The sequence below is a fragment of the Sarcophilus harrisii genome, chromosome 6, assembly GCF_902635505.1.
Source record: "Sarcophilus harrisii chromosome 6, mSarHar1.11, whole genome shotgun sequence".
Classification (NCBI taxonomy): Eukaryota; Metazoa; Chordata; class Mammalia; order Dasyuromorphia; family Dasyuridae; genus Sarcophilus; species Sarcophilus harrisii.
In genome coordinates, this window is record NC_045431.1 from 201,638,061 (window position 1) to 201,664,898 (window position 26,838).

Genomic DNA, 26,838 nt, shown 5'->3' on the forward strand with positions numbered 1-26,838 from the left:
GCAAAAAGGGTTGTGAGTAGAAAAAAGTTTAGAAAGCCCTGTCCTAGAACACAGAGAACTTTATCCAGCTCACACAGCCAATAATGTATCAGGGGAAGAACTTGAATTCAGGTCTTCTGGGTTTCTCTAATTACTCTACAACACCATCTCAAATTTCTACTAAATGGCCAATTTCTTCTAAAATGATCATTTTTCTACTAAATATTTTAATTGATCACGTCCCCTAGAAAACTTGCTATTTAAATATGTATATGTTTGAAGCTGATTATTAAAAGATAAAAAACATTTATTCTTTCTTTCTTGATAACTAAAGCCAGTTCATTTCAATATGTTGTCTAGGAAATGGCCAACTGACTGACCAATTTTACCAACACCTAAAATGGTGCCACTTTTCAAATTATTTTCAATGTGTTTAGGAAATTTAAGTAATATTTCTTATTTTATATGTTCCAAAAAGATTACAAAGAACAGCAATTATTCTGTCAGGTTGGTGAAAACCATAACATATAATCACCTAAAACCAAACCCACTCACCAATTTTTTTTTAAAAAGTATACATTGTACATGAAGGACTTGGGGTCCATTTTCCCAGTCTAATGACATATTGGACTTCTGAAAAAGAAGGTTGCCTGCCTGAACTGAAGCAGGTCATCCAGCTCCCACAAAATCCTGAACTCTGAACCAAACTGAATAATGAGAAATTCCAGCAAGTGATAGCTTTCTTCTCAGAAGTGCACAAAAACTTAACCAGAAGCTCACAGACAATAGAAAAGGATCTCATTCCACCCAACAAAGCCAGTGCCAGTGCCTCCCCAGGATGATCAGAGGCTCTCAGAAAGCCCAGGGTAGAAAGCAGCATGATGGCCAGAATTGGCCTAGACCAAAATGGCATTCAGAGTGCTCAGATTCAAACGGCCCAGGGGCTTTGAGGTCCCTAATTGTCTGGCTAAGACTCCGGAGAAGCCTCTAAAGATCCATCACTCTGAAGCTTAAAGGTTAACTGCAGGAAAAGGAAGTCAGTGCAAAAAGCCAGGATACTCAAAGTAAGACCAGGTAGAGCTGACCATGTCACCCAAAAGCCAAGCAGGAAGTAGAGCCTGGCCTTGGCACAAAGCTCCACTTCAGGAATTAAAGCTCAAGAGATAAAGAAATCAAAGAAAATAGCAAATAACATCAAAGATTATTGTATAATTAGATGCATAACAACTGCAAGCAGATTTCCATAAATACTATGTGAATATATAGAAGAAATAAGAGAAGAGCTAAAAAATGAAATAAATTCTAGAGGAAAGAATTGGAAGGAGAATAAGTGACTTAGAAAATAAAGTAGTAAAGACTTATTCAAGAAATGGAATTCCTAAAAACTAGACTAGACCAAACAGAAATAAATAACTGCATGAGAAAGCAAAACATATTAGAAAAAACCCAAATATTGAAGGAAAAAAAAGAAAAATTTAATAATGCAAGATATCTAATAAAAATAACCAACCAGGAAAATTGATCAAAGAGATCAGTTAGAAGTTATTAAACTCTTACATAAATTATTCTACAAAACTGAGGAAGTACACTAACAGAATCATTGTACGAAACAAATTTTGTGTCAATAACTCAAATCAGGGAAAGATAAAACACAAGAGAATAATAATCAAAAATCATTGAAGAATAAGTTCAAAAATTCAAAAATCTCTCTCTTCTTTCTTTTTCTCTTTTTTTCTTTCCTCAGATATTTGTAAAGCCTTATCAAACAGCCATTTTGCTTTCTTGCTACTCTTTTTCTTTGGAATGTTTTTGTTCCTGCCTCCTGTACAATATTACTAACCTGTCTCCATGGTTTTTCAGGCACTCTATCTAACTCATCTAATGCCTTAGATATATTCATCATCTCCATTTCTTAAAGAAAAAATATTTTATTTAGGTTATATTTAGATGGTCAAATAATTTTTCCTACTTTCTTCAATTTTAGTTTGAATTTTTCAATAAGAGGTTTATAATCCAAGCCATAGTCAGCTCTGGTGTCTTATTTTAACTAATTGTAATTAGTTTCTCAACCTCTGACTATGGAGCATATAATTTCTATATTAACAATCTGGTGATGGTCCCATGTAGAATCAATCACCTTTTGGGTTGTTGAAAACCAGTGTTTGCTTTGATCAGAGAGTTATCTTGACAAAACTCCATTAGTCTCTGTCCTATTTCATTCTGTACTCCAAAGTCAATTATGCCTGATATTGCAATTATCTTTTGATTCCCTACTTTAACATTCCAGTCCCCTGTGATGAATGTAAAATCTTTTTTTTGTGTGTTATTTCTAGAAGATGTAAGGTTTCATAAAACTGAGCAACTTTGGCCTCCTTAGTTGGATCATGGATTTGTAAATTATATATGAAAACTGCCCAGATTCATTACCAAAGAGCAAAATAAAGATAGGAAAAAATCCAATACAATACAATAAATACTCCAAAAGGCAAAAGACCAACAATAACTTGCTCTGCAAAGCTGTGTATATTCCACAGAGGGGAAAAATGCCCTTTAATGGAATAGAGAACTTTCAAACATTTCAAACACACACACAAAAACAAACAGACCAACAAGCCAGGAGTCTAGTAGGAACTTTGAAATATAAAGCCATGAAGTTCACAGAAATCTTGAAACTAATATTAAAAGAAAAAAAAGAAAAAACAAGGTATCCCTTCAGAATCACAATTAATGAGTTAATTCTTCATTAACTAGAACTTAAGGGTAGCTGAGACAGCCTTTTCAACAACTGAGAAATGACTCTACAAACTATGATATATAAATATAATAGAATATTATGATGCTTTCAGAAATGATAACAGGATTTCAGAGAACCTTGAGTAGAATGAATATAATAGAATATTATGATGCTTTCAGAAATGATAACAGGATTTCAGAGAATCTTGAGTAGAATGAATTGGCGCATAATGAAACAAACAAAACCAGGAGAACAATTATATGAAAACACTACAAAGAAAAACAATTTTGAAAGGCTTAAAAAATCGGATCAAAGAAATAACCAATCATGTCTCTGGAGGGCCTATGATGAAGCACGTTACCTTCCTCCTGACAGAAATGCAATGGATACCAAGAGCAGATCTATATCTAGAAAGACAGACACATCGATGTGTGTGTATAGATATATATGTACACACACAGACGTGCTTGTATATAGATATTTATATTTATACATATAGGCTTTATAACAGCCTCCTAACTTTCTCCTTGCTTCAAGGACAGCTTCAATCCATCCCTCACACAGCTACCAAATTAATCCTCCTAATACATGGTTTGGTCATAGAACTCTCTATTCAAAATCCTTAGTAGTTCTCTATTGTTTATAAAATACAAACTCCTTACAGTGGATCCCAAAACCCCACAATCTGATTTCAGCCTTCATTTTCCAATTGTATTTTACACTTTTCCGGCTGGGTACCAGACTTGCCAGCCAAACCAAAGACAGTGTGGAGTAATAGGATAATGCCCTGGATTTGGTTCCAAGTCTTTTTTCAGAGCCTTCCTGGCTATGTGCCCCTGGGCAGGCTTCCTCATGTTATTACACCCATTTCTTCCTCTTGGGGACTCTCCACTCCTCACTGTCCCTTCCTACTGTCTTCCCCTCTCCTTCTCTATACAAACACAATAGCTGAAGAGCTACCTCAAGAAGAAGTGGCCCCCGAGGGCCAAGGGCAGAGCACACAAGAGCAAAATGGCAAAGCTACTTGTACCCAACCAAGTGATACAAAAGTGGAATTACACTGGCACGGGAGGCCTGCAAGCAGAGGCTGGATGACCCTCTTCAAGCATGTCGGAGGCGAGAGGAGATTCCCGTTCAGTGATGGGTTTGGTGAGATTGTTTCTGAAGTCCCAGCCCCATGGATTTCTATGGTGAATGATTATATACATGGGGAATGACCAAAACAATCATCTAACAAGCACATATTAAGAGATTCCTCCTGCCAGGTGCCCTGCTAAACTGTGGGATATAAAGAAAAAGCAAGAATAGCTCTTGCTCTCAAGGAGTTTATGGCTTCATTCTACATTCGGCTTAGGCCTCACCTTATCACAAAGCATTTCCTAAACCTCCTAAGAAGTGATTTATCTGCCATTTTGTGCCCCTAAGTACTCTACTATATGTGTCATATTTTGAAGAATTTACTTTTCGTTTATATTACACAAACTGCTTAAATGCTTAATAAATGCATGTTTCTTGAACTATGACAAATGTGTGGGAGAGGATACGTGTATTTATCTATATATTTAAAAACCTAGAATATGTATCACAATTATTTGTGCATATCTTACTCTCCCTGCTAAGTTGTATTTCCACATCGATAGCAGGAAGAATTGCTATACTAGCTGCATCTTTTTATTTTCTATGGCATCTAGCATACATAGTAGATACTTAATAAATCACCACTAAATTGAAAGAGAAGGAACAACAACAACTGGGGCTAAATGTTAACATCATTTTTCTGTGAAGTGCATCAGTATAGTCCATATCTCTGCTAGTTAACCGGCTCTCACCACTTAAAATATCACTCATGTGATTTAAGTGAATGACTCTGAGGGTTTCTCCCTGTATATGTACCTTTAAAAACTTATAAAAACGATGCACCCATATGCCTGTCAAAGCTTGCCATTTACAAACCAGACACAAGAATCAAATTCAGTTGCTAATCACTGACAGGCACCACCATCTTGCTATCATAAGCTTTTTGAAAGGCAGATGCTTCTATGGCAAGGTCTCTTGATATTTGAGAAAATTCATCCCATTTTCTTATGTCAGCTACAAAACATGTCCTTGGCAGAATGGCTGAACACCTGCTTATATTTCTCAGATACACTTCACACGAAGAACTAAGATGATGTCTTTAAAAAAGACAAGGAACCTTATTATGGGGGTTGACTTAACTTGTTCTAAATTCTCCTTTTCCTACTAAGAGCAAAGTTTTCAAAGTCTTTGATCATAAATTCTTTGATACACATGATATACCTACGAGGCATATCAGCATTTTTCTTCTGTTTCATGAAGTAAGATATAATTTAAATAGGTGACTAGTTCAAGGCCATACAGTAAGTCAATATTCAGGCATTCTCAACACATACCTTGACAAGACTTTTCATCTGTTAATAATTTATATCCTTTTTTGCAACTGCAATCAAAACTGCCAACAGTGTTTTTGCAAAAGTGATCACAGCCTCCATTATCAGTCTGACACTCATCAATATCTGCAATAGACAAATATTTACAAATAAAAATAAGTACATCTGTAGATTTTCTCTATTTATCCCTGCAGTACAATTGCAAATGCTCTAAAATTCCCAATAATAGTTCATTAAAGAGTTTTCAAGGGTAATCTACTTCCTGTTGGTTTTTCTCCTTTAAAATTGGCACACTCATTATTTCCCCACTTATCCCTTTTTTCAAAAATTATAATCTTCATCTTTTTGGAATAGATTTAGAACTCTTCTTTAGCTATAAGAAATAAAACCATGGAAAAGAAGTACGAGGTTCTCTTCCTGCATTCTCCCTCCACTCATTGCTCAGTTTCTTTCAGTATAATCTCAAGTCCTATTTTACTCATTACAAATTTTTAAGGAGATTAAACTCTAGTTTAAATTTGCTATGAAACTGAAACAGCAAATTTTTTTTAAAAAAACATTTTTCTGATACTCAAAATAATTTTATTTTTTCAATTGATACAGCTGATAACAGATAATTGAAACATATGACTAGTTATCTTTTTTTAACATGCTAAGCAAGCAATCCTTTGTACTGATGCCCATAAAATACTAAGAGGCCATTGGGATCCCCTTGATCAGTAAGAATTAATGGGTTAATTCTTCATTAATTTTCTCTGGATAATTATCTAGGTTGTTACTTATAATATGCTGATATTATCTCTTCCAATTGGATATTTCCTTGATCTTCTGCCTTTATTTCTAACATAGTTATGGCCTAAAATGAATTATTTGATGTTCATAGAGACTGACCTTCCCAACAGCTAATAGAATTAAATTGGTTTTAATTAAGCTTACTCAATCACAAGTTTTCACTGGCCCAAATGAGAAAATCTGCTATTGATATGAGTCATAATCAACTCTGAAGACATTCAGGAGGTGGCAAATCTGGGTAGAGATGGAGAAATGCTGTCCTGATTGTGCAATGTGGGCACAGCAAGACTTATTCTTCTCACTTGGACAAACATCTCCCTTATGGGAAGGTAACCTACCTTTACATGTTTTCCCATCAAACTGGAGGGTGAATCCCATGGGGCAACTGCAGTGAACACCAGTAGATGTGTCCTTACAAGTACGGTCACAGCCTCCATTATTTACAGCACATGTCTCTGATGAAAAAAGGAAATGAAAAAAAACAGTTTTCTTTTCTGAGAAGCGATAATACAGCTGGAAAGAAAGGAGTGAGGTATCTCAATGCTCCCACATGACAGGGAGGCCAAGAAAGGCTGAAGAATAATGGGGTCCACAGAGAGCGTCCATGTCACTGCTGCCACTGGTGGGATTTCCAGGATTCCCCGGGGGAAAGGCCTGCTTATCACTGGAAGGCTGTATCTTCTTAAGACAGTAAAGGATTGGAGGAATGTCAGAAGGCAGCCTGGGCTAACGGTAAGAGCACTGGCCTGAGGTTGGAGCAGACTCTGCTCTATTGCTGTCCACTTATCTCCACCACCAACACTGACCTTCCAGAGATCATATTCTCTAACCCTGGACAGACGCTCATCTCTGCTCGGATTGCTTGGCCAGTGACCGTAAGCACTTAATAGATGTTTACTGACTGGCTGATTGGTGATTGGTGGCTGAATGAGAACTTGCCTTAGTCCATTCTAAGTAGAAGACCCCCGAGCTTGCTTCCCATACTCCATCCATTCTATAGGACATCCTGCTGCCTATTCCACCACTAGCCCCTGTGCAGGTCCAAGGCCCAGCAGCCCCAGGGATGGCTGGATTTGAATCCTGGCTCAAACCCTCACTCTCTTGGGAGAGCTGAAGTAAGGCACCCCTTTTCTGCCTCCCAATTTCCTCATTTGTGAACTGATGAGGTTGTACTAGAAGATCTCTGAGGTCATTTCTACACCATGATCAGTGATCCTGGGATCTATTGATCTATAATAAGTCACTTTACCTCTCAGGGCCTTAACTTACTTCTCTGTAAAATGGGAACAATCATCTTAACACAACTTATACAAGAGTGTTGCTGAAAAAAGAATGTCTTTGTAAATCTTAGAATGCTGCAAAAATGGAAGTTGTTACAACCGACAGCTATCTACTTTTCTATGTGCCAGGAAAAGAGATGCTCTGGTGCTTTGGACTTAAGCTCAAGTACCTTGGCCTTAAGCCAAGAGAACCAGATTCTAAGCCAGACTCTGCCACTGTCTAAACTGTATGGCCATGGGCAAATTATTTCCGCTGCTTGGACTCCATTGTGGTCAATAATCTATCATGATGATCTCTTGTGAACAATAATGGACAATTGTATAAAATTCGGTCCCACATTACAAATGCCAGGTTGTTACAGGCTACTAAATATGAAATTAGTTGCTTGGCTGAAATAACACCAAAAAGTCTTCAAGGACTCATCCTGAATGCTCTATAGACTATTGTGGCTTTTCTCTTTGCCAGAAAAAAAATATCATTTGAGACTATTTCCATAGCTTTGGTGGCTATTCTATATCTAATTCTCATTACTCCCCAAACTTTTATATAAGAGAAGCAGTAGAAAATCATTATATGACGGCAATCAGACGAATCCTGGACTCTCAGAGATGTAAAATGGCTCAGAAGCCATCTAAGCCTAGAATCACAGACTCAAGAGTTCTTAGGCCATAGATACTCAAGTTGAGCTTTTCCTTTTACCCAAGAGAAAGTTGAGAGTCAGAGGGAAAGGAGTCCTCCAGGCACAGAGAGATTATGTGGGTGCTCAGGACCAGTGCTCTGCTGTGCTCAATGGAAATGCTCTCTTTGGGATCTCCAACAAGGCTATGATCAGCCACGCCCCCCCCCCCCAACTCAAAGGCCTCCCCAGGGCAGCTGGTTACACTTTTCAATGTTGAATAGTTCAAAGAGTCCCTGACTGAAGCACAATCCACTTTCCATTTTATTGAAATTTCCTCTGGAGCCAAACAGAAAATGTATCCATCTTCCACATAAAATGCCTCAATAAGGAGCAACCCCCCATTACCCTCTCATTAAATATCTCTGCCCTACAATGATGTAAGTGATGAGAGATTGTTCATCTCACCCATAAGTAGTCTCCGTTTCACTCTTTTGTCAACATCAGCTATCGGCGATGTGACATTGTTCTTCATTAGCTCCAAGGTAGATTCCTCTTTCTCTATTAGAGAAAAAAAAGAAACAAAAACAAAAGTTAAGAAACTGTTTCTACCCCTAGAAGAGGGGCTCTTAAGCATTTTTGTTTTGTGGGCTTCTTTGGCAGTCTGATAAAGTTTATGAATAATATTTGTGCATTAAAATAAAACTCAAAGGATTACAAAGAAAGACAATTATATTGAAATATAGTTATCAAATTCTTTTTAAAATTCACAGATCTACTGAAATCTATCCATGGATGCTTTGGAGGTTGACTGATTACAAATTGAACCTTCAGGGAAATTTATGTTATGACTTCTTCTGAACTCTTAAATATGCTTTAAAAATATGAGCTATATGATTATGTTATTTCATTGGAGAAATAAAGTAATACCTCTTGATAGTCAACTCATCCTTTTGTTATTTTGAAGGAAAACAAAATAGCAGTATCTCCATCCTTAAAAGGCACAAAAGCTTTCAAAAGCATTTTTTATATGTTTAGCATATTATACTCTCAAGTATCAAGTATCTCAAGAGCAAATATATGCCCTTTTCTAGGATAGAGAAAAAAGTGTAAGATGTGACCAAAAAAAAAAAAAAAAAAAAAATCACTGAACAAGAACTAGGTGGTGCAATATGCAGAGTTTGGGACCGGGAATCAGGAAGACCCAAGTTCAAAATGTGCCTTTGACCTTCATTATCAATGTGACCATGGGCAGGACACTAAATTCAATTCTTTCATCTAGCTGTCAGATAGGGGCAGGAATACCGGTAGCACAGAAGAGATAACATATGCAAAGCAGTACTTTGTACAGCTGAAGGCACTATATAAGCACCAACAATGATCATGCTTCTATTAATATAACCTATATCAAAAGAATGTCACTGTGACTGGAGCCAAAAGCCAAAGGGCGATCTTAATGGGAGAAGGGCTGGTCAGAGCACACCCAGGTCCACAAAGAGTCTTTGTCGTCAGAAGCATCATTTTCTGATAAAACAGAACCAATACACATACTGACCCAGGCAGGATTTCCCATCTGTGTGTAATCTGTACTTTGGGTGGCAACTACACTCAGGTCCTTCATCTGTATCAACACATATGTGCTGACATCCTCCATTTCCATGATTACATGTCACTGAAAAGAAAACACATGGATAAGTAACATGTTGAAAAGCCAGAGAGACATGAACTCTCCTCCCTACCTTCCACTTTGGGTAAAGAGTCTACCTTCTGGGTTTCTCAATCTGTAAACTACCTTAACTGCTTGGAGGCATATTGCTAGATCAGAAGATTGGAAATCCTTGCGACTTTCAGACCTATGAACTCTCCAGAGCCAGTGCAATGAAGCCCAAGGGATACCCTCAAGGTCCTGTAATATGCAAAAGCAAGTTCAACAATTTCTGACACTGTTCCAAAGGAGAGAGCAGGAAAGCTCCCACAAAGTGCAACAGAGAACCTAACTCTAAGCGATCTTGGGAAAGAATCTCTATCACACAGCTCTTTGGAGTTCTCAGTGCCTGGGATTTTGGCGACATGCCCACACTTAACAGAACATTTCTATAGTTATGCAGCATTCCCCAAAAAGGTCTCCTCGAGGTTTCTTCTTATCCTCTACTTTCTTTGTGGGTAATCAGTTTTGTAGACAGCAATGCAATGAGCTAGCCTGGAAAAAAAAATGCTTGGAGTTTCTTGCCTCTTGCCCTGCAGGGTTACTCACAATTACTGATTGCTGGCTTCACAGCTCAGCTGCCCTTAATGAAATAAGAGAGATTTACTGATACTAATAATGTATCCTGGGAAATATATGAATAAATCTCATTTGTGCCTCAGTTCTTCTCTCCTCCTAAAACAAAAATATAAGCTGACCACACACAAATTGCTGCTATTCTAAAAGAAACAAGTTATACTTAAAATTATGCTGGAAGGGATAGAAAAGCCTTGCTATAACCCACTATGGTTCCAAAATGAAAGGGCTTCCCATTATTTATGTGTTTTCCTATACTAAAGGGAAATTACAATACAAGGACCTGGATTATTTTGTTTCCAGATACCATGTTGTGGCATTTGGAGGTGCCTTGATTTTAATTAGGAACCCTTTCAGAACTAGTTATTTACCAAGTAGCAAAGGAGATAGTTTTATTAAAAAAAAAAAAAAAAAAAAGGATTCAGTTAGTATCTATTATTCTGTGGTTACCAGAACTTTTGACAGATACTTTGCTATGTAAGACAACCTTTTTGCATTGAATTGGCAAAGGGAGAAGATTCAGGCATCTTCTGTGCCTACTTAAGCTAGAGCAATGAAGCCAGTCAACAAAAATAAAACCATGACTGATTATCATCTCAGCCAGCAAATTGGTGTAAAGAAGGAAGTGGTCTTCTCTCTCTAAAGTAAAGTACATTATTTAGATAAAAGCACACAAGTTTTTATTTGCTATATACCTACTTTATGGGCTTCATTAATACAGAATTCCCAGACATGGTTTTGACTTGGTTCTACTCAAAATATTCTATTTTATCCATAAATTTTCAACTTTTTCAGAAAGGTCTTGACAATTTTCAGTATCATTTTATGTTTTTAAGAATGAAAAGGAAATATTTAATTGACTCATCTTTCTCCAGCTAATGTTTTAATTGACAATCCTCTTTTTCTTTGAAAAAAAAATTCTTAGTTCCCTCTAAGGGGGCAGAGTGAAAGATATTTGAGAAAATCTAGGTGATATAAAAAAATTATCAATAAAAATCTATTTTTAAAAATCATCAAAACCTGCTTCTTCTAAACAGTCTAGAATGCACCAAACCAATTGCTTTATTTTGATTTGGTTTAAAGAGAAGAATGTTGAAGGGAGACACTGTGAGAGGCTGGTATTCATGTCAAAGTAACGTATCACTTGCACACACAACACATATAATTAAAACAACATTAACCTTTCTAGCCCTCTCCCACCAGCAGCTGTTTTAAATTCACTCTGTTTCTGTTCCAATGCCCAAACTCTTTAGGTCTTCAATTTCCTCTAGCCCCATGGAGCCCCTAGAATCTTTCATTCTCTTTGAAGAACTCTTCAAAAACCCAAGTAAAATCGCTGCTACTGTTACAGAACTTTCTTCTAAACTAATACCTCTAAAAGAAAGGAAGGGAAATTCCATTTAAAAACTGCGCATTTAAGATCTCAGCCTGTCAGTTAGGCTTTACAATGCTCTAAAGGAGAACAATCAATACTACTCTGCCTGTAATTTCTTCTGATTTTGAAAAGTAAAGATTACAAATTTACATATCTAGCAAGTTAATGGGTGTTAGTCATTATCCAGTGCATTATTGTAATTGCTAATGACAACAAAACTTCATTCCTCAAATATTTGTGATTTTATTGCTATGGATTCTACCATCAGATGTCAACCCCTCTATGCCTTCAGAAATGGTTTTCCAAAGGGCTTGGACCAAAATGTTTACAATCTTCTGGCCATTTTATAACCATGTGACTCAAAACCTGGTCATGAGCCTCTTAGAACTTAGTTAAGTAAATAGTTGTTATTCAGCTGTTTTCAGTCATGTTCTATTCTTTGTAACCCCATTTGGGGTTTTCTTGACAAAGATACTGGAGTGATTTGCCATTTCTTTCTCTAATTCATTTTATAGATGAGGAAATAAACAAAGGTAAGTGATTGCCCAGAGCCATTTAACTAGTAAATGTCTGAGGCTGGATTTGAATCCAGGTCTTCCTAACTCCCCCTTCTCTCTCTTGCACCCATACCCATTAGAGGTACATAGTCTGTCAGGAGCCTTCCAGGTTGGTAACAGCAGACACAATTTATGGCCTGCTGACCCAACCCTCAAGAAGCCATGCTCAAAAAGCTCCTACTCACAGAAATTGGTAACAAAAATTCCCCTTGATGCGAGTCTCCCTAAGGCAGGCCAGCGACAAACACTTGGATAAACCCTAACCCTGGCTTCTTAACCCCACACCCAGTGTTCCATCCTCTGCACTAGCAGGCTTGTGTAAAGCTTGACTTGCAATCTCATGGCCTTTACAGACTTACAAGCACTTTTTTCACCACAAGGATGGTAGTGTAGATATTCCCCTCCTCATCTTACAGACAAGGAAACAAAATCTCAAGAGAGGTCAGGGCCCTGGTCTGTGACTATCGAATTAGCACCAGAGCTGAGGCTCAAAGCCCTGCCTTCTGATACCACGTCCGGTTACAAGACCGTAAGTTTTCCATATATTAATCATCAGGGACTCCTAGATTTAGCATCCAGTACAACATTCCTCATTCGTTTAGCAGGCTTTTAGGCAATATGGAGCAGTGACCATGATTATTAGGGAAAATCTCATCATCTCTCAGATGAGAAATAAATCTGCCTTCATCTCCAAGTATATCCTATTCATTCAAAGCTCTCCCCCTATAAATCTGTACATGGTTTATTCTTGTTGAACCTACTATTTGAAAGATTGTTGAACCCTTTCTTAAAAAAAGTTGAATAACATAAATGTTTTTTTAATCAGTTGGAACTTTATTGCCATAATTATTTTTCAAAGCTCTCTCTAAGTGATGAATAAACCTGTATTTCCATGCATTTAGAGCATCTGGATTCTTAAAAGTTGCACTAACTGAACATTTCAGTGTGGCCTGAAAGGCTCAGCAGTGGACTAGAGAACCAGCCTGGCTAAATTGTGACAGGTTTATCACTAAAAAGTTGGTCATCAAGAGATGGCCTCACAAATTTATCTATTAAGGCAAAATTACAAATTTCTTGAATGTTGAAGCATTTAATACAGGGGGGAAATCCAGATTGATTTTTCTTCCCTAAATTTCTTTGCCATTTGCTTCTTCTTGGATCTAAGACTTAATTTTCCAATACAATTCCCAATCATCAGTTTTCTTCTTTTCTATGTAGCTAAACAACAAGTTGAAACTTTTGTCTTATGCGCTAACCGTCAAATTCTGGACTTTTTTCAGTGTCCTTAACCTTCATGACACCTAGGACATAAAGGAAGTTAAGTGGCTGACTGAGCAAGTGATTAATGAGAGCATCAGAGTGCTGCTTGATAGGCTTCCAGAAGACAAGAGCAATCCCAACTCCATACTTACAGATACAATCCCTTTGGTTCTTGGCCAGTGCAAAGCCAAGCCTGCAGTCACATGTTACTCCTCCCTCCAGGGTCTCCTTGCAGAGGTGGCCACAGCCGTGATCCTTATTCAGGCAGCTTAAGCCCTCTGCAAAACAGAGTTGACACACATGGGCACAAATGGTCTTGAATCAGGCTTCCCAGAGATAGCTTGCCCCTGAGATGCCCACCCCTCTATTAGCTTATATATTATAAGAGCCTACTGTGTGACAGACATGTATTAAAAGCCCCTGATAGCTCAGGAACACAATAAGGGCAAAAGTGAAATATAGACAAGATACCTTAAGAAAATACGCAACAGAGGCAGTCACTCTAAACTGTGTAGCTCTGGGAGGAGGCATGCACAGTACTTGGACTGGACTCTGAAAGGAGAGTCTATTTTTCAACAGGGGAGGATATTCCAGTGAGTAGAACAGCTTGTGTGAAAGTGGGAGACAGGAGACAGAGCAGGTCAAGTGGTCCAAACTGCTGGACTGAAGAACGTACAAGGTGGAGCAGTTTGAAACGTGCATAGAGACAGGTTGAGGAGGACCCTAAATACTGACTGAAGAGGTTTGTGCTGAGAATGGTAAGGAGCCACTGATACTAGCAGGAGGGGAATGCTAGGGTCAGACTTGGCAGCAGGGTGAAGAATACACTAGAGATGAGAAATAGCAGGACCAGTCCGAAGGGTAAGAATTCAGGCTAGGGAAGGTGAAGGCTAGGGGCATAGAAGAGTGGATGGAGAGGAGGAAAGTGATGGGAGAGAATGTATGGAAATTCAATCAGCAGATTTTGGCAGCTAATGATGTAGGTAGTAAAGGAAGGTAGGGAGGGGGGAAGTGACTCTAGATGACTGAGAAAATAATTGGTGACACCAACAGAAGGCAATACATTAAAATATGTCATACTCAGTCACTTCTCAGGGACATTTCTAATGCCATCTTTAATAAGGTATGCTGCCCGATTAATGAACAATCAACCCACTTGAAATGCTAGTAGGAATCCTATGAAGTGATTGCACAAGAACAAAATGTGATCTTTTAATCTATTTATGTCATATACACTGTGAAACTTGGCATTAGAATCCCTTACTTCTTTTTGCCTCCCAATATTCTGGTCCCAATATCTGGTGACTTTCTCCACCAACATTTTATCAATTCAACAAATATTGATTTAAAAAAAATCTATCTATGTCAAGCACTGTGCCAGGCCTCAAACTAAAAAGATAAAAAACAGGGTCTGCCTGTCTTTGAGCTTACAACTGTATATGTCACTGACTGTGAGTGAACCAAGAACAAACTCCTGATATTACAAGTTTCACAGTTTTATATGTGATCATAAAAGATACTCATTACTGCAGGAACCAAAAATCTTCACTATAAAATGATCCAAAACTATTTATTATAAACTATTTCCCTTTTCCTTCACTTATTATACACCATAATGAAATCTCGACTTCTACTACCCAAATCTCACTTTTATGTAAAACAGGATGACAGAAATTTAGTACAAATAAACCATATAATATAAAAGTAATACTTCCCATAACCCTTTAGGTCTCTCTTAAAACCATTGTTGTTGTATCTGCCAGCTATGAGCCAACATCATACTCCTGTCCTCCCTCAATATGCTGGGTGCTGGTCCTAATTCAGCTCACCGCTGCCAACAGCTGCTGCCAATTAAGAAAGAAGGAACCTTGCCCAGGATTAGTGGAAAGCTCTCTTATTGCTCTGGCTAATGTAGTTTCTTTGAGTGGCATTTTCAGCCACTTGGCAAGCACTTTTGATTGCTTTCCTGTGCAGAAATGGTCTATCCAAGTTGGTGCTGACTGACTCTTTAACAAACTATTCCTTTTGATCACCATCCTCATAAAAACAAGCTAACCAACACTATTTATTTATTTGTATTTATAGAAACCAAACACACAAATGCATAAATTGAACATGCCAGTAACAGCATTTGGTGGTGGTGGAAGTAGTTAAAGATGCTTATTGGATTGAATAATAATGACAATTCTCAACACCACAGGAAATTTATAGTTTGCTTGCCTGTCACCTGAGATTAAACTGTGGATGATATTTAGATTGTCAACCAACAATGGAAATTGGGGAGGGAGAGTGGTTAGAACATCCCCCAAGCTTTTGGTATTATTCCACTCATAAAAGTAAATTCCTTCATATTTACAGAGGTACAGTATGGAATTTACAAATCATATATGGAAACCAGATCAAACTGACATGTGAGATGGGCAAGTATAATCATATAAAGTGAAAGAAGAGATTGTATAGGGAGGACGCTAGGCATTGTATAGGAAGGACGTTAGCACTCAGACCCAGACTCAGTCCCCCCTGAAGATCTTCCTTCTTCATCTCTAAAGATGGCAGTCCTAGGGACCCCAAAGGGGCCATCCCCTAGTAGCTCTGAGGCACTGGGCTTTTCTCTCCAAAGCCAAATTCTCTCCAAAATTTTTTGGAGAAAAAATAAAAAACCTCAAGAAATGAATTCTGAGTTTCGGCTAGAAAGATGAGCCTCCTTCCTGCCTGGGATTATTTTTTGCAGACTTGGAAGCATCAGTGATCTCAATGATCTCTTCTCATTCCACAGCCACAAAGGAGAAATAGCCATAACATGTTCAGGGGAGGCAGCTTGTCTTGAGAGTCAAGGTCGATCTGGCTTTGAAACCCAACTCCAGGGGCCTCAGTTTTTCTTGTGTGCAATACAGCAAGTGTAGCTTCTACTTGGCAGGGCTCTTTTTAGGTCTGGGTAAGAGAATGTACGCATAGTGCTTTGAGAACCTTAAGATGCCTTATGTTGGTTAATATGATGATAGCAAATATTTCCAGAGTGAGCAAAACGATTGGGTACAATGGCCTAGAATCATGGTTTCAAGCTGTTAGAGCTGAAGGAAGTCTTATAGAATATTTAATCTGACATCCTCAATTCACATAGAAGAAAACCAAGGTCCAAAGAGAAATCACTTGCCCATAGTCACCTGTTAATCTGTTTTCTGCCCATAATGACCCTCTCTGAGTCTCAGCTTCCTCACTTGTAAAGCAGAGAATGGTATCTGTAAGTCATAGAATGTTTATAAAGCTCCAATAAGATAATGTAAAGAGCTTTAAAGATCTTAAAGTGTTACATACATTCCACCCATTATTACTGTTACTATAATAGAGCTAAGACCACGGATAGATTTTCTCACTCCCAGATCTGTACTTTAGCCATTTTGCCATATCTCAACTTGAGAGATTATGTTTATTTAGACAGCCAAAACAGCCATGGATAGGGATAAAGACAAAGTATAAATTATATGTTCTTTCCAGACATAATCTCTATAGCCTCCTAATCATGAAAAAATAGGGAGCCAGTTTTCTGGGCAATTGAACAAGTAAACAAATATCAACAGCCTGGAACTTTCCTAAGCAACTAAATTTTACCTCCAAACTGAGAAACATTAAATAAAAATACAAATCTGCTTTTAAAATGTGATCTTTGTTTGACGGTTACTTTTTATAAAATATTTGCAAATAAATTATTTTTAATTAAAAATTCTAATTATTGAATTCTTTTAGATATTATTTTAGCTATCAGTTGTGGGTTTTAAACTTAAATATCAATTTAATATATAAACTAATTTTTAAAAACCCTCCCCTCAACTTGGCACTTTTAACTTATTGTTCTATTTAAGAATTTAAAAAGAAAATATAGAAGGAATTCTTAGTTACAAACTGCTGTATTTTGTTGACTTGTGTTGATATGAATTTGCCAAGGAATCAGCTTGAAAAGCAATAACAAATCACAAGGAAAGTTTCCAGGCCACAATTCCAAATTCTTGAATTCATACTGCAATCTTATGAAAAAAAAATATATTTTCAGTTTAAATGTGCTTCAGGGGATTCAAGAATGTCTGAAATATATAATTTTGGAAACTTACGAAAAGATTCACATTCATTCTGTCTCTTGTTTTAAGGAGATTATGGCTGAGGTCTATTTTTACTGGGCACTTCAGCTGAGGATAAGGGAGTGTTATCAGATTGAAAGTCTTCACTTTATTTGAAGTGATGGTTGCAATCAGTTTATCTAAAATGACTGAATGAAAAGCCCATAGTTACCTAGGGGTCAAATTACTCTCTAGGATGCCAGGTACTTGGTTGGGAATAATTAATCAATGACTTTCCATGTTACAGCCTAGATATCCAAGTGTCAGACTACAGTATTCTTCCTTCTGGTAAGAGAGCTTTAAACAACAAAAGAATGGATGCTCTGCTTCTCAGATTATTCTGCTCTGCTGGTTTCTTGATTCCTTTCCCACAGTGAGAATTCTACATAAGTCTCATGAGACAAAGATGCCCCAAATCCTACAGAACATACAAAAGAGTCCAAAGGACCCAACTTGAAAGCCAACATCTACTATTCCGCTGTCAATCAAGAACTACTGCATCACACAAATTCAGAAATGATCCTGATTAGCTCCAGTATTTTGTGACTTCTCCTGTATTAAACATAGCAGTATGCTTTACTCTTTAAGAGGGCCTACAAAGTATTAAAATGAACTGCCTGATTTCCACTGGAACATTTTTTTCTGTGTATATTTAGCTATTGCAGAAGAAATTGTTTAAACAGGTACTTTAATAGTGCATACATTCTGAATGTGTCACTCTGAACGTAAAAAATACTCATACTTTCCTTAGACAGTTAAGAAAATCAACTAGTTAATGGAGAAAAAAGTTCTATTCATTGGAAATTAATAAGTGGTACAGAGTCAAAGGTTGTTAATGTCTAACATACGAGACAGTGACATTTGGTAGTTTTTCTTAAAAATAAACATGATCACAGCTCACATTTATATAGTGTTTTATATTTACAAAGCACTTGGCACACTTTCTTAATTTAATAATGATGAAACAAGTGGAGAAAATAACCTGATATTTTCATGATATAACCCTTGGATGAGTAAAAATTTTCCTTTCTTACTAGTATTTTGAAACATGTCTGTGTTCTAACTTGAAGCAGAAAAGTGGCCTAATCCCAATTCATTCACTGGTAACCATGTTTGAATAGGCTAGCATTTCAAACACAACATCATTTCATTTTTTGAAAATCTGAATCACAGGCCAATCCAGCTTCCTCATTTGCAAAGGACAAACTTAAGACTCAAAAGGTAGATGACAAAGCCAGGACAAACAACTGACATTTATACAGCACTTTACAGCTTACAAAGCACTTTTATCATGCGGTAGATGGTGGAACTTAATTTCTATATTAAATACAAGATCAAAGAGGAGCAATGGATCATCAACTCACTCTCTCACTCTGCCATACTGTGACTTTCACATTCTTTCTATCTGTTAACATTTTCAGTTTTCTGTATGGTAAGCACTTAATAAATATTTGTTAACTGATTGTGGCAAAGTCCTAGTAACATGAGAAAAGTTCCATTTATACCTTCTGCATGGTGAATGCACGTATGTTGGTTGTCGCTCAGGAAAAAGCCCTCATTACACTGGCACTCATAGCTTCCCATGGTATTGGCACATGTATGCTGGCAGCCACCATTGTTGAACAGGCACTCATTCACATCTGAAAGAGGAAGGAGTAGGTTTATATCAGCTTTGTCCAGCACAGGCAAGTTAGGTCTAATTACAAACCAAAACCTGTTCAGGATTTTATTACAGAACTATATTAATCTACAATACAGTCCTATATTAATATCTCAAATAAACATAGATACAAATTCATAAATATGCCAGAAATTATCTTGATGGTTAAAAAACAAATTACTGTGACCCATATAAAACTAATATTCAATACCCAAAGTCATGTCTCAAGATTTAACACACTTTTACACTGATAAGAATAAAAACAGAGAATGATGATTCAAATATATTTACTTTTTTTTCTACTATTTTTTTGCTATCACTAGCCTCTCTAGGCACATCTATAACAAGAAAATTCATTTTTAAATAACTTATCTAGGATTCAAATTTGAAATCTTACACTCATCTGTTCCCTTATACCACCAGGCAGATACTGGACTAAACAGATGGGACCTGTGCCATACCCTAAAGGCTAAGAAACCTGGCCCATTTTAAACCAAAGACTGAAGCAAATTCCAGGGAATGAGCCTACCTTAGAACACACCTTACCCTGGTATTCCAATCTGTAGATCTAGTATTAGCAAGAATAATTTTTATTCTAAGTTCAGAATATCTGATTCATTTATATATATGCGTATATTATATCTTTGCAGTTTGATACTAAAAAGATGCTCTCCCTATGTGTTTTGTCATATTTCAGGAAAGAAGTTGATGAAAGTATAATTGGGACTAGGAAAGAAAGGTTTCAGAAAAAGTGAGTCTGAATGTATGTGTTTGTGTATTCAAATACACACTTAAATTAGATATCTGGATTATGGCTGGCAGAAATCACAAGCTTTTCTTGGCGTACCCTGAATTTAGCACAAGCACTAAATTGTATTTGAATTCTAATCTAACAAAGGTTTAACTCTAGATGAGATGTTTTAGAACCTATAGATCTCAATACAATGTGAAACAGAATCTATTCTTCCTCTGTCTCTGAGTTTTGGATTCCTACATTTTCATTATTTCTTAGATGTGGTTGATGGGGGAAAATGAAAATGTTTAAGTTCTGTTTGTCTAGTCCTTTCACTTTATTTCAAATGTTGCTCTTTTAATTATCTTTAAACACATTACAGGTTTACTCATGTGTACCCCTCACATCACTGTGAAGTAATTCTACAAAGAGAAAGAGAGAATGCAGGATGAAAGCACGCTCTCTCTTTGGAGTCAGAAATGGAACCAAAAGAAAAGAACCCAGGGCTCATGATTAACCTGCCAATAAACACTTATTAACCAACACCACCAAATATCTAGACTAGTGTTTTTTTTAAACTATGAAGCCTAGTTGATTCATTCATTCATTCTATTGTTTATGTTTCCCAACATTTATGGAGACTCTATCATGCTTTGGATGCTATAATTGCTACAAAGGGTGTGGTGGTGTGGTAGAATAGAATGAGTGCTGAATTTGGAATCAGAGTCTTATGGTCAAAGGCCAGTTCTTTCTGTGCTACCAGTGAAAACTTGGGCAAACAGCAACCTCTCTGTGCCTCAGTTCCCTAATCCATAAAATGAAGGGAGGTGAATTAAATAATTTCTAAGTTTTTTCCAGCTCTAATCTATGATCCTAAGAAAAACTCATAATCCTTCCCCTCAAAGAGTTTATAGTTTAATAAAGAGGTGAGGGCTGGAGTGTAGAATGCGGTCTCATCAAAGCAACACCTCGTGCCAGGGGAGGGAGGGAGAGAGCCCATGCATGACAACACATGTGTGTTGGAGGGAATGGGGAAAACGGAGCTAGAGGGAAGAGGAACATCTGGGCCAAGATGAAAAGGATTCGACAGGCAAAATGAGAGGGACAAGACATTGAGGAGAGAGCTGAGACGTTGAGGAGAGAGCTGAGACGTTGAGGAGAGAGTGGGAACATGAGTCAGCTGTTGTATAGAGTACAAGCCACAGAGCATAAAAGGCCTTAGATAACTCTTTGAGTTTAGACTCCAAGACACAAGCAGGGAAGATTTCTGCATGTAAAACTTTGTGTGCTTTAGAAAGATCATTCTTGAAAAACAGTACACCTGGAAAGATAGCAGTACTGAAGGCAAGGGAAACCAGCTGAGCGGACCTGCAGGAATTTAGGTGAGAGATAACAAGAATCTGACCTAAGGTGGTGGGTATAGGAATAAAAAGGAGGGAATGATAGGAGACATTAAAGGGGCCACATTTTTTAAAATGTCATCTATTTGGATATGCAAGCAAAGTAGAGGAAAGAGTCAATGATAGGGGAATATTATCATTAATGAAACCAAGAAATCAAGAGGAACAACAGATTAAAAAGGAAATGATGAGTTTATTGGGAATAAGCTGAATTTGAGGTGCCAGTGGAACAACTAGATAGAAATATTTAGCAGAATTGAAAATGTAGGATTAAAGCTTGGTTGGAAATAAAGATTTGTGATTATCATCCTTTGCCCTTCAACTCTTGTCTCTCATAATTTAGACCACCTCTTACACATATGTTAGCAATTCATCAATACAATTCAACAAACATTTTTCAGATGCCTATTTTGTGCAAGTTCAGAGTCTACCATATTTATAAAGTACATAAGATCTACTGTCAAGGCAAAAATATAAATCTCAGTTGCTATTGAATCAAAGAGGAACAAAGTATTCTTCCTGAAAATGAAAAGAGCTACTGCAAATTTAATCAACAAATCAAATAATTACCTAGATTTTAAATATATGTTCAGGACACAAAATTTATTTTTGTCCTTGAATTTTCTTTCCTCATCAAATACATTAGTGTGTATGTAATTCCTTGACTTGGCATCAATAGTCCTTAACTGTCCCATTCCACCTAGACCACAGACCTAGAAGAACCCCTCTCCTAGCCTGGATGGCAGCATTCTGTATGTAGTGAAAAAAACATGGGAAGAGAGAAAACTTGGTTGCAAGTCTCAGCTCTATTGTCCATTGGCTATATAACTGTTAGCAAGTCAATTTATTTCTCACTATTTTATTATGTATAATGAGGATAATAATACTTGCTCTGGCTGCCTACTTCAGAGTGTTGTTCTAATGAAAGTGCTTTGTATTATTGGGACTACAAGAGTTAAAGGAAGTTGTATTTAAATAAAGCAGCTAGAAACAAAGCTGCTGAATGAAGACCTGTATTTCATTCTCTGTTCCAAAATCTTCCTTTCAGTCACATATTTCAACACAATTTACCAGCAAAAATAATTTCTCTCAATATCTTTAGGCAGTGAGATAATTCCCTGTTAACTGGGAAACAAACATAGAACATCCTAATAGCTTGTCCTTGATTCTGTGATAAAACTGGAGCTCAAGAGTTTCCCAAACTCCTACCTCTGGGATTGCAGTTTCTCACCCTGCTCTACAATAAATCACATGAATATCATGATCAATAGAATGACAGTAACATGATCAATTTTGGAAATTAAAGGTCTGTGCCACAGGGCCTTCTCCCAATATTCATCCTTTGACTACAAATGGAATTTGGTTGGCAAGACCACAAAGAGCTGCCAACTTAGGTTGTAGGAGAGAGACCGCTAAGTCAGCAATTGCCTGACACCAAGTTATTCAGAAACATCCACACAATTCCACTTCCAGCCAAACAGCTTGTTTTCAGTAGTTCTGGAGAAATCTTATCTTAAGAAACTAATTAACAAACAACATCCTTCAGTATCCCTAGCTCCACAGATTTAAAACTCCAGCAGATTTTTGTGTGTGTGTATTTCCTTAGGGAAAAGAATAATGGAAATGTTCTGTCTCTTCCCCCATCCAAAAAAAATAATAAAATCTACTTGGCTTAAACCAAAGGACACACTTTGATTCTTCAAAAGAAGAGGTTTGCCTGATTCTAGAGGTCTGAGAGAGTCCCAGAATGGCATTAACTAGGTATCAACAATGATACTTCTAATAAAATATTCAGGTCTATCCATGATTGTAAGAAAACAAAAATTTATATTTGATCTTAGAGTAATACTGGTATACTATAAGATTAATCAGTAATAATGATGAAATTATCTCATAAGCCTGTTGAGAATAACATCACACATTATTAAAAATCATTAAGATTTCAGATTTCCCATTTGGACAAAAAATAAAAGACTGATTTTGAAGATGTTCTGTCTTTATGCTTATTGTTTAAATCCAACCAAATCATGGTTAAAGGACTAAGTTAAAGAAATTAATGCTTACAATTGTTTGGGACTATAGTACTTACCAAGACAATTATGACCATCGTGAGCCAACCTGAAGCCATCATAACAAGTGCAGTGATAATTGCCTGGAATGTTAAAACATTCATGTACACAGTCTCCATTGAATTCATTATCGCATTCATCAATGTCTGAGGAATAAAAGTAAAAGTCTATAAGATGTATGCTATATCTTTGATAAAGACAGGTTATAACATGAAACATATAATCAGTTTGTGAAGCATATATGAAGCATATAATCAACATTCTCTAAAGTCATCTTACGAATTGGCTATTCCAACACTTCATTTGTTGAACTTTTCTGTAAAGTGATTAGATCAACAAAGCTTTTTCCTTACTTTTAAAGTTTTTTCAGAAATATCTCTGTCCCTAGCATTCCCACCCCCAACTATACACACAAGAACTTTTCCAAAACTATTGACAGTGGCTGCATGTGATAACATATAACATATTCTATTCCAGCAGTCTGTCCCTGGGCTCATTCCCTCTCCAAGGCTATCAGTCATTACATAATGTTCAGCTTCATTTTATTATATTTCCATTGTTATAATCATTGTTTATATCACTTTTCTATTTTGGCTTATTTTACTGTCAGTTAACACAAGATTTCTTATCTTTCCTTGAAATCATCTTCATCATTTCTTACAATCCAATGAGATTTCATTATATTCCTAAAATGTGATTCATTCAGTCATTCCCCAGGCAATGGACATCACTTTATTATCACAAAAAGTTAGCACGTCAAGCTAATGTTTCCACTGAAATAAATCACACTATGTAAATAATTCTTGATAAAGCGAAATGATAGAAAAAAGCCATCCTGAATACCTACAAACCTAAATTTTTCTGTTTTTAATTATGTTAAAATCAGCTTCTTATAAATAACTGTTCTTGTTTAAAGAACCAATAGTCACAATCTATCTGGATGTGCCTTACTTCATCTATAAAATAAGAACACTGGACAACATGGTCTATAGAATGGTTTCCAAATCTATGATCCTGTAACAATAAGAGTATCCCTACTAACCTTAATTTGATTCATGATGTTTTCTAAAATACAAAGGCAGATTACTTAATATATACAATGATTACAATCCCTAACTCTGTGTTCTAGGTACTGAACATTTCAAAGAAAAACAAATGACTTAAAGTTCCATGTCATTATTTTATTTTAGAAGTTTTTGCTCTTTAAGGAAGTCAGCCAATAGGACCACTACTCCATGTGAATGTCACATTTTTCAATTTTCAGAATTTCTAAGGAACAGAACTCTATTCTTATCTTGCAGACATAGCTGCTATGAAATTTTAATGGACAAATAAGTTTAAAATAGCGATCTGAGAGGCCAAATTACTGCCAGATAAGAATTCTCGCTATAACACTCAGGACAAATGATCAATCACTCTTGGTTTGAAGAAATAGCTTATCTGAAAAGGTCACACTTGGCTCATTTCCTCCAGAAAAGACTTGCAAAGTGAAGTGGGTAATAAAGAGAAGAGGCCACAGGTCTGGACCAAGTGATTTACAAATGAAATTCACTTCTTGAGAAGACAGTTGCATCTCTGAACTATAATCTCCATACATTCTCGTTCTTTTTTTCCTTCAAAAGCACATTTCAGTTTTGAATTCATAATTGATTTACGATCGATCCTTCAGGTAAAAGACAATCATTAAAACAATTATTTTAAATTAAAATGACAGACATGCTATAAATTGTGTAAAGGTCAATTTAATTTATAGTATATCAATCTCAGAAAACTAAGAGAAAATTTGTATTATTCAACCAACATTTATTGAATAGGTGCCACATATAAACAAAACTAAAAACAAGATATTTACCTGCAAAATGTTTTAAATATTAGAGCATCCATGAAAAGTAAACTTTTTAAAGACAGTTTATCAACAAATTTCTGTAGCATAGAGAACAAGGGGAATAAACAGAGAATATTCCCTCTGATATTTTTAGTTATGACCAAAGAACTGCGCTATAAGTTTACATGAATATAAGTCAGTGTCATAAAATGTACTTATGGAAATTTAATTTGATTCGCACTGAATGACAGTTACCTGCTGCACGGTAATCTGGCATAAATGTTGGATGGTTGCCATAAAGGCCCAGGGCAGAGCTGGGGGCTGAACCTGTAATTTCATTGACAGAAGAAACATTCAGGTTTGCAAACTCCCTCTGCCAGGGCAAGTCACTATCTCCTTTGTGTGGACTAGTCTTGAAGGGCTGCTTAGCTCAATGAGAAGTGAGGTGCTTGCTCAGATCACCCAGCCAGAACACAGTCAAGGCAGGTTTGAGGGAGGACTTGCTGACTTTGAGGCCGGCTCTTAAACCATGCTGTATCTCATAAATTCCCCAGCCAGGATTAATAACCAAGGTCAAACCAAAATTCTCTCTTGCCTTGGCTAGTTTTCCAGTATCTATCATAAATGCCGTTTATCAGCATTTGTTGGTGGTGGGCAATATTAAGGTGGCACAGTGCACAGAGGGCACAAATACCTATTTGTCTGCATAAAAATCCTAAAACTAAGGCACATTCCCCCTCTTCTTCCCTGAAGTTTCCTCTGTGCCTCGGCTAGTAGTTCAAGGCCCTCTCTGCCTGGGGCTAAAGTAACAATTCCATAATTGTTAGATGGACCTTCCCAAACTATGTAATCCAACTGATACTTGAATATGAATTTTTTCTCCAATATTCCCAAAGAATCATCCAGACATTGTTAGAAAACCTCTCGTGAAGGATAACGCATTATCTCTCCCAAGATAGCTCATCCTACTTTTTAGATAACTTGTATTAAGTCAAAACTTGCATCTTTGCGAATCCTACTATTTCCAATTTTGCCTTCTTCAGCAACACCAAGCAAATCTAATTCATCTTCCACTGACAATTTCAATTGAATTCAATAAAAATTTTATTAAGCAACTACTACACATATGGGATTTGCTACGTCCTGGAAACAAAAAACCAACATCTTTCACTCTCAAGAAGTTTATATTCTACTAGAAGACTTAGAGTGGCTATTAAGTCTCCCCTGAGTCTTCTCTCCGGTAGACAAGAAGCTCCAGGTTTTCCAGCATCCTGCTTTGCTTGTAACAATCCTCTTCAAAATATTATAAGCAAAGCATTTCTACCTTTATCTGAGTCAATGAGGGTAGAGGAGGCAGCTAGATGGCACAGCAGATAGAACACCAGCCCTGAGTTCAAATGTGGTCTCAGATACTTAACACTTACTAGCTGTGTGACTCTGGGCAAGTCACCTAACTCCAATTGTCTCACACACACACACACACACACACCCTGAAACCTGGCAAGACTTTACATAAAAATTATGAGTAACTACTCTTGATTCTGACCACTCAAAAAGTCCAAATTCACTTTCTCCACAAAAATGGGAAGAGAGACTATTTAAATCTTCTTCTGCACTCCAGGTACAAACATACCACATTTAACTGAACTTCACAGGTAATGTGTTTTTTACCAAATTGAAGGTTTGTAGCAACCCTGCATCAAGTAAGTCTACCAGCACCATTTTTCCAATAATGTGTTCCCATCATGTCTCTGAC

At 36.9% G+C, this 26,838-nt stretch overlaps 1 protein-coding gene across 1 annotated transcript in view; it reads right to left on the bottom strand.

Moving 5' to 3' along the window:
- Positions 1-26,838, bottom strand: part of SCUBE2 (signal peptide, CUB domain and EGF like domain containing 2) — an 82,065-nt gene that overhangs the window by 49,101 nt on the left and 6,126 nt on the right. The window contains exons 3-9 of the mRNA XM_031941329.1: positions 23,278-23,403; positions 18,901-19,035; positions 13,436-13,561; positions 9,366-9,482; positions 8,279-8,371; positions 6,252-6,368; positions 5,125-5,247 (exon numbers count right to left, since the gene is read on the bottom strand). Of these exons, the coding sequence (XP_031797189.1) occupies positions 5,125-5,247; positions 6,252-6,368; positions 8,279-8,371; positions 9,366-9,482; positions 13,436-13,561; positions 18,901-19,035; positions 23,278-23,403 (837 nt within the window). The remainder of the gene's footprint in view (positions 1-5,124; positions 5,248-6,251; positions 6,369-8,278; positions 8,372-9,365; positions 9,483-13,435; positions 13,562-18,900; positions 19,036-23,277; positions 23,404-26,838) is intronic.